Source organism: Lathyrus oleraceus, chromosome 3 (assembly GCF_024323335.1).
Source record: "Lathyrus oleraceus cultivar Zhongwan6 chromosome 3, CAAS_Psat_ZW6_1.0, whole genome shotgun sequence".
NCBI classification, from domain to species: domain Eukaryota; kingdom Viridiplantae; phylum Streptophyta; class Magnoliopsida; order Fabales; family Fabaceae; genus Lathyrus; species Lathyrus oleraceus.
In genome coordinates, this window is record NC_066581.1 from 480,847,620 (window position 1) to 480,856,934 (window position 9,315).

The 9,315-nt window shown below is 33.7% G+C and overlaps 1 protein-coding gene across 1 annotated transcript; it reads right to left on the reverse strand.

Annotated features, from left to right (window-relative positions):
- Positions 1-2,303: 2,303 nt before the first annotated feature.
- Positions 2,304-6,380, reverse strand: LOC127128261 (uncharacterized). The gene is made up of 9 exons (XM_051057502.1): positions 6,212-6,380; positions 6,033-6,094; positions 5,242-5,332; positions 4,300-4,386; positions 3,871-3,924; positions 3,330-3,511; positions 3,023-3,105; positions 2,838-2,938; positions 2,304-2,643 (listed from the first exon to the last, which is right to left on the reverse strand). Exons 1-9 carry the CDS (start codon positions 6,257-6,259, stop codon positions 2,428-2,430), a joined length of 924 nt encoding a protein of 307 aa, XP_050913459.1. The 5' UTR covers positions 6,260-6,380; the 3' UTR covers positions 2,304-2,427.
- Positions 6,381-9,315: the final 2,935 nt, after the last annotated feature.

Sequence of the window (9,315 nt, forward strand, 5' to 3'; positions counted from 1 at the left end):
TCCATTTCAACAAGTTTTCTAGCAAGTTGCATACATCAACCTCACATCTTCCACCAACTCAATTAGCTTCATTTTGGTATTGCTCTTCAATTTATCAACAATCACTTTTGCAATCCAATATTCCTTGACACATTTATGGAAGAATTGAGTTCCACGTTTATGCTTGGGAAACAATGTTGTAAACATATATGTTGTAGTCTTATAACCTTGTTGTGTAACACTATGTAGTTATATTCTTCTTGTGCTTACAAACCACCATACACCTTTTTGCATCGTTTTTTATAAATCCAACCTTCCTACCATTCAAGACATTATGTTCTAGTATAGCATTCTTGAAATGCCTCAATGAGAAAAATTCTATTTCAACCTTGAAATTGAAATCCTTTGTAACTACATCTTCTTCATTGAGCCAAATCACATTAGGCTTATCCTCACAATTCTCATAATCTTCCCCACTATCTAGTTCATCAAAGATATACTCTTCTTATATGATATGTTCATTTCTTATATCTTGTGTGATAAAGATATTATGGGGTGGTTCACTGGTGGAAGCTCAATCAACATTTGAAATCTTGCTATGATCACCTACATTTGGATCAAAACGAAACCCTTCATCAAATCCAGTCATCCTCTCTTCCTTGCTATCATGAAAGTGTATACCTTTGACATATTCATCACTTGATTCACTAGAGTGATCAATATCCTCATCAAATTTCTTTCCCTTATTTTTCTCTCTAACCTGATCCATAGATGTGGAGTCACATGTAGAAGGTTTGAGCTCAATGTATATTTAGAGATCACACTTACTTTTCTCAACAAAACTAGATAGTGAACTGCATCCCCATTATTCCTAAAGGATTTTAGAACTTCTTCCGAACTACCACCTTCATGTTTCCACCACAGTTTCATTACCTCAACACAAAACTCTAAGATCATCCCCTTAATTAGATCACAAGCTTTAAAATAGAAACATAAATCAAGATTTTATCCATTATATGCATAAACCTACATACGTTCGTACCTTAACTTAGGGTCCTTTACAAAACAATCTTTGGTATATATACCATCTTAAATAAACACATGTCATGTACATAACACAAATGGGAAAGGTTAAATTTTGCATTAATGGCACAATAATATTGTACTTTGGTCAAATTCAGTACAAAAATACAATCAACATACAATAAACATATTACAAACAAAAAATAATTTTGCGTCGAATACATTCGATAACCTACATTACTATATTCAACTTTAGTAGAAGACAAAACCTACATATAAATTGAGGAAAAGAGAAATCCTAAATTATGAGTGAAAAAAGACATAACAAATTCAGGGAAACAAGCGGGACTACCCTGAACCGCAAAGTGCATAAATTATAATTTATTAATGTCTCAATGGTATCATCACATGCAACTTTCAATGTCCTTAACGAGTTGAAGGACCACAACAAAATGCAGGTTTAAATGCTTCATACGAGACTTAAAACGAGAATTAAGGTTTAGACGTGATAGAAGAGGAATGCTTCGTTCACGACTATGGTGGTTGATGATTTGGTATTATAAAGCTTTGAGCAACATGAATGGAATTGAGAGAGAAGTTTTGTAAAATAGAGGGATTTGAAATAAGTTAGGGTTCATAAATTTTTCTTTTTTAGCAATTATTATTTCAAAATAAAACAAATATTTATTATATTTAATTTCATATTTCATTATGAAATATAAAATAATCCAACAATGTTCATCGTATTGTCCCTCCATGCCAACTTCCATTAACGGAAATTAATTGAATTGGCCAATGAAAAATATTAAGAGGATGATTGTTTAAAATTTTTTGATGGAATGATAATGAATTTTAATATATTTAGGAGAACAAGTAATTATTTAACTCTTTTTCTTTTAATCTATAAGAGTATGCTCCGTTATCCATTGCTCATGTAAGATCTAAATATAGAAATAACTTTTGGAAGTGACCAAAACTCATTTATTTTTAATCTCAAACATGTATTCTAAGATTAGTACTTGATACATGAAAATTTCAATAAAAAGTTTATGACCATATCCTTAAACAATAAGTTATTCTTAGCAAATTTCAATAAAAAATTTATGATAGAATATGAAAATATCCTTAAACAACTTGACCATATTTCTCTTTAGCTGTGTATCCAGAAAGACTAATAGCTTATGAAATGGTGATGAACTCTTCAAATTAATTCATCCAAACATTCTTACAAATGCTTTTACTAATAGATAATCTCAAAGTGATACTTTTGCACTTCAATCTTGTTTAAAAAGAAAAAGGAGTAAAAAGTAAAACAGCTCTTTATATCATGAAAATTAATATGAAAAATACAATGTTGAATGACTCATCTTTTAGCTGAAAACAAAAATTAATACAACAGAAAAAGGATCAACAAAGGTTGCATGTTTAGTTTAGTCCACTAGAGACTGAAACCTTATTGATGACCTCCTCTTCCATTTCAACTAGTTGATTGCAGAACATTTCAACATCGGTTGCCTCTCGCTCGAACATGAACCTGAACTCTTTCCATTGGTACTGGCCAACACCGTCTTTCAAAACTGGACCAGTAACTTTTGCCAGCACATCGAACCCCTTGCGATCAACGGATGTTACGTAAGCATCCTTAATACAACACCAGAAGCTTTGTTAGTAGTTGTTCAGATTATATATTATGAGAACAAAAAACAAATTAAGTAGTAAGATAAGATTATACTACTTAGAATGATCAATGTTTCTTGCAGCCACAATAGTAAAAAAAATGCAAGTAACCAACTGAACAGTTGGGGTGTAAAGAAGAATCGAGATCATTAAGTTACCTTTGCATTGGCATTCATGTAAACAAAACATAAAAGCACGAGGGCTCTACGCCTAGTATCACTTTGGTTAATCCCATCAATCAACTTCGCTGAAAATGGAGCTAAACAAGAAAAATACGAGAGATGAATATTTTGTTACGCAAATAAGAGATAGTGGACTGATGCATTTCAAACCAGGTCTTCACCTAATAGATCAGCTTTGGACGTTCCTAAATCTTCAACATCCACGTCAAAAGTGCTTCCATGGCCATCAATAAATGTGCAAGATCTGAGCATTTAACTCTTATATTAGAGGGAACAAACGGTTCAGGTTTTAAAATTTTACACATAGTTAATGGTTGTCCTAATCATACTTCAATGGACGCGGGGAAAGTGCTCGGAATTAGGGGACAAGCCAACCTAGAAACTAGAAGCAGATATGCCCAGATATGTTTTTTGCATTCATATATGAAACAGCGCAATTCAAACAGAGTTAAACACTCAAGTTTCTACCTTGTTTTAAATCTATACACAGAATATCTTTCGGTGTCTCCCAATAGTTCCTGAAGATTATCACTTCGCAATGTACTGCTACCACTAGAACTTAGTACTCCAGAAACACTGTAACTGAACTCTTCAGTTGCTTTTTGCTCAGATAGTATGATTTCGTTAAGTTTTTCTGCAAGTGACTTTGCCTACACCAAGATCAATTAAGTGTCATTATCGAGAACAGGTCTATATTAATATACAACATTCTATTGTCACTTGCCAATGTCACTATGAAATATCCTTCTTACTATTATATCTTACTTGGTTGGAGGATAAGTTATAGGACTAATCCTTTCATTCGAAAAAGAAGATGGAGGATAAAAGTGAAAGTAAGGTTATGCATTTTAGAATAGGATCTATTGATTTATGTATTAAGAAATGAAACACGGACACAGACACCAATAATAATAATTTAAGAATACATTTAGGATTCAAATATATCTTCGATCTGAAATGTTGGCAAAATGATAAAAAGAAAGCATATGAAAAGATGTTTTAGCAATACCTTATCTTCTTTGAGAGGAAGAACATCCCCAGATAAAGCAACCCTTGCTGGTAACTGCAGCATGTGAATAGACTAATTAGCTTGTACCTTATTTCTTCTAATTATAAGAGAATCTGGAACAGTGCTGTCAATCGCAAATTGCAAAAAAATAGCAGTTTATTCATATTATGCTACACAACAGTGCTATAGCTGCTATTTGACAAGATTTTGACTAAATAGCATATCGCAGAAAATAGTGATCTGTTCAAATTCTGCTATACTAATGAGCTATAGCCGCTATATACCAACAACGGTCTGAAAGAAGGCACCATTTGGACAAAAGTCCTTTATTAGTGATTTCTTGGAGAACCAAGCAAAGGTGTACACAAATTGCATGATATTATTTTCGTTACGAAAAGAAAATATGTATATCCTACAGGCATACACAACCTTTTTCAATGATTTCAAGATGACTCCTAGTCGGCCTGGAAAGGGACTGGTCACAGCGAATGAACCACGCTCGTCAATGATTGTGTTCTGCATAAAACAAAAATCAAACTAGTCATACTGCAACTACCAAAAGTACTCAAATGATTTGTCAAGACCCAGTGTTGTTGATGGAAAACGGCGAAGTATGGCACAAAGCCAAAAAGCCACCATATAAGCATGCCATGGCCGGCATCTCTTCACAAACTGCCTATGGTGATTGCCAAAAAATACGCCACACCATTCCGCCATGGCCGGCATCTCTTCACAAATTGCCTATGGTGATTGCCACAAAATACGCCACACCATTCTGCCATGACCCCCCTTTTAATAACAGTGGTTAGCGCATCTAGGCCTATTCTTAAAAGTATAAATAAACATTAAAAAGGTAATATTCTAATTATTCCTTCTAGCCTCTGATAATAAATGCTAAAACTGGATGAACTTGCCGGGTCTACCTGATTGCTAGAACTTTTTTGTTTTTGCAAGAAACACTGATATGTCATAAAATGATCAATGAAGAGGAAAAAAATTAAAATCAAACATTAATTTTTCCCTGGAGTTTTCACCCCAATTTTAGGGAGACTCCAAATTGTCTTAGAGCAACACTATCTCTTTGATACTTCATACATGAGTGATAAATGACAGCATTTTACTCTAATATAATCCAATAGACCAAAAGGTCTTACACCAACTCTCCTCCACTCAGAGAGATGACTTTTAACTAAGAACGAAACCGTAAGAGCTCACACAGAACCCAAAACAGACAAATACCTCTGAAAAAGGATTCAGCAGACTTGAGGTCAAAACAGATACATTCATGTTAAACTTATTTATATCATCTTCACATTGAACACAAAAAAGAAGCAACTCTAAAAAAAGCAAATGGAGTGGCAAAAAATATACCATATTATGCAAATCATTTTCTGGCACCCAAAGGTATGGCTGTCCCTTTCTGAGTATGTACTTAACCTTAGATGTATGGATATCTCCTTTGCTGTTGAAATCATACAAAAGTAACAAACAAAGACCCCATTACAAACCGGCTAGTGCACATTTCAATCGGCAGTGGCCAGTGAGTTTGATGAAATCACGGTCTATCATCACAATTATTGCAAAAGCTACATTTTGGAGCTTCAACAAAATCAATCTCACCGTAAATTCGCCAAACTCACCGTCGATCTAAATATATACTTAATCAATAACAAAACATTCACACCCTACGTTCTAAATCTTAATAAGTATCATGGAATTGAACTACCACAAAAAATGAGAGAAAACAACAGAAAGTGTATGAAACAGTTTGGAGATTGTATGAAGTGTGTTACAATGTTATATAGGTTAAGATTTCTTACTCGTCCCCAACTAACTCCTAACCAATGTAGCACTGACACCTCTGAAAAAAAGTTTGTTTCTGTCCGTGTTAGTGTCCAAAACCGACACCGATACTTCTGATTACGTTTAAGTTAGTTATTTTTTCAAATTATTACCCGTGTCGGTATCAGTGTCGGTGTCGTGTTTCAGATGTCGGTGCTTCATAGCTCCTAAGTGATTATAAACAGATTGTAACTAACTCTCATCAGCTATTCAACAACCATATATAAAAAAAAAATACTTCAACAATAAGAAACAATAAAAAGCAAAAAAACTTTATGCAAAACTTCAAGTTGTGCAACGAGGTAAGGACAAAAGTGTACCTTCCTTTAGCATCTACTTTGATAGTATTAAGAGAACCTTGCCAGTTTGATGCCAATATATTCTGCATATAAGCGATTGCAGTAAAATCATGCATGAAATGAAATGAAACATTGCAGAAAATCAAAAATGGGAAAGAAGCTATGGAGTTGGAGGAGAAGAGAAGAGAAGGAGAAAGAACCTTGCATTTCTCCGCGAATGTTAAGACCGTTGTTTTGCTGCGTTTCATGGTTTTGCAGTGTGCACACCACCTGTTTGAGAAAACTACTATTGGTGTTGGGGAATAAGGGCTGTTGAGAAAACTACTAAATTATAATTTTATAACATTTCAATTAACTTTTTCTTTTAAAATCTCTAAGAATAATAAGTTCATATTTTCAACTTCTAACACCACTAATTCTTTTATTTTGTTATTTCTCTTGAATTTGTGTGTTTTCTTGGTAAGATTTTATTTTGATTTGTGTTTAATGTATAACCTTTAAAAATTGTCATTTTCATAAAATAAAAAATAAATATTTTTTTATCTTAAGATTTGATTTTAATACTATTTTATAATGAAATAAGTTATAAAAGAAATTAAATTTTATTTTGCTAGTTATTCTAATAATATTTTAAATATATATATCATCTCTATTTTTTTACCATGTAAATTATTTTTATATATTTAATAATTATATATCTTATCAAGTCAATTTATAAATTTTAAATTAAAAATATTTTTAAATATTTTTAATTTAATTGATAAACAAAATAGTAACTAATACCACCGAAAAGTAAACGCACTTTAACAATCTTGATATTGTCTCGTGATATATTATAGATTACTTTATGCCGAAATGACAAAATTGAAGAATTGAAGAATTTAAATTTAGAGAACAGTGAATGAATGATTTATTAATAATAAGCTTTTTAAATTTTAAAAATAAAATTGAACTCAATTATCTATTAAACATAAAAATCACTCTATCAATTTATTATTATATTTTTAATAGATGGATATTCATCCATAAAAATATATTAAAATTATACATTTTTAATGGATGATTATATTTTAGTTGATGAATGTCTTTTAATAAAGTTAGAGTTTTAATGGGTGAATACATTTTTTATAGAAATAAAATAGAATAGTTTTTTTAAACGCAGTAACCTAGTATTGAATTGATGGCGTTAATCTCTGATATTGTGGTGTGGGGTTGACTCTGAAATGTTAGTACTCTAATACCTAAGTCAGTTTAGAGTATAAGATGAGTATAGTAAAAAATGAGAATCATAAGTGTGTATCTTAAATCTCACGTGTGTTGACTTTATATGTTGGATTATTTTGATTGGACATGCATCAAGTTGGCATTTGCTCTAGGCCTTTTGGTCGGCCAGAAACAATTGCTCCTAAGGTTTTTCCATATGAAAACCATTCGGGGAAGTCTTCGAAGTCGTGGTCGGCCTGTTAGCAGTGATGTCCGACCTTGGGGAGAAGTGGGAATGCTTTGGATCATTTAAGAAATTAGTGAGGGACATGTGCATTAAATGTTTTCCCATCATTAAAATGTTTCTTTGATTTTTCTTCATGTGTAGCTTTAGGTGATCAACTTAGGGTATTAAGCCGCCTCCTAGTGTACTTGAGTTTGTTTACATTCCCTAGGAGAAATCCAATTGTTGTTCTTGTAATTCTCACTCACGTTGAAACTTGTCTATTGATTGCCTTCATCTATATATAAGGTTTTTCGAGTTTTAAGAGAACTTTTCACTTCCATTGAAAATCAATTTCTACTTGAGAACGTTTTTTCCTTCTTCTTCTCTTGGAGTATTTCTCAAGCTAATATATATTTTCTTAACAAAGATTTCATTCTTCCATTTAAACTTTGTCTTTCTCGTTAAGTTTGGCTTCTCCGAGGTACCCTATTTACCTTAAACATTTCTATATCTTCAAATTTCCTTTATCATAGTCAATATGAATGATAGCCCCATAAGTTTGTCTAGCAGTTCTAAGAGTGATGATTCCTCTCCCTTGGTTAGGGCATAAATACCTTTTAGTCTAATGATGATGCTCTCTAGGGACTCTACGGATGAGAAACCTTCCTCTAGTAATTCTTCTTTCGATACTCTCTTCTCTGATGACGATGCAGAAGATGATCGTCCAGTCACCTTTGTGCTCAGCTCCTCTCAAGTTGCGGGAACTTTGACTTCTCATGCTTTGATGACTCCAAAAAGGAAGGTTGTTATTCTAAATAGGGAGGATGTTAAAGATTACGTAAAAGCTTATCAAAAAGCTTGTGATTGAGATCCAAGTGATGAAGATATCAAGGATCGTATAGAACGTGAAGCACGGTCGAATGGAGTTGGATGGCTTAAACCCTTCAAGATCTTTAAGGTTGATGAGTTGTCCTTGAAAAGAGCTACGTTGGTCGAGTCGGTCGACGAAATCAAATACAACGGAATAGATTCATAGATAGTGGGGACCCCCTACATTTTAAGTGATCAGACGACCGTATGTGCGACCAACATCACAATCGGTTGTCCTTCTGATTGGTCGATCCTTCCATTAGATCCGGAAAAAAGAATATGTAGCACCTTTGAAGGGTGTTTTATCCCTTTTTATGAGTGTTTGTTCACCAAGATAAACCTTTGGTTGCCTATGACTGAATTTGAGATGGAAGTGTTGAAGTACCTGAAGGTTGCACCTCTCAGTTTCAACCGTGTTCTTGGGCTTTCCTAAAGGTGTTCCAATTTCAGGTCGAGCATAGGTCTTGGAAACCCTCATACTGGTTACTCTTCAATCTATTCACAATACTACATATTTCTCAGTATAATATCTGAGATCAGGGACTTATTTAGCTACATAAGTATGTTCCCTTGTTCGGCCCTTTCTCTGAAGACTGAGGTGACTTCTTAGGGTACTTTGTGCTGGTGAGGCCATGTAATTGAGCATGTAAACAAACCTGGCCCCATTAAAGTGTCTTCTTCCTATCAGAGGCCGATATCCATGCCATTATGAGTGTGGTCAGTCGTCAAGAGAGGAAAGAGATCTTTGATGAGGATAAAGTATTTTTTTGACATATTATTTTGTACTTACAGATAAGATGGATGCCTTATAAAAAGTCTACGTTATTTCCGCTGCTCAGGGTGTCAAACTTAGTCCCCCTACTTGGGTTGTTACTCCTCCTCCTACAACACCAGTTGCATCTGCTGGTAATGAGGTTTCCTCGGTCGCCCCTGGACTTGACCAACCTCTACTTGCCAATGTTGCTCTAATTGTGGAAGATCAGCCTCGGTTTCCTACTGCTATGG

What these genes read in the sequence shown, in the direction of transcription:
- LOC127128261 (XM_051057502.1), bottom strand. Translation starts at nt 6,259, where the DNA reads ATGAAACGCAGCAAAACAACGGTCTTAACATTCGCGGAGAAATGCAAG. An exon ending in AAAGTAGATGCTAAAGGAAG is followed by an intron (nt 5,333 to 6,032) that starts GTACACTTTTGT and finishes TGATTTCAACAG; the next exon opens with CAAAGGAGATATCCATACAT. An exon ending in TCTTGAAATCATTGAAAAAG is followed by an intron (nt 3,925 to 4,299) that starts GTTGTGTATGCC and finishes CACATGCTGCAG; the next exon opens with TTACCAGCAAGGGTTGCTTT.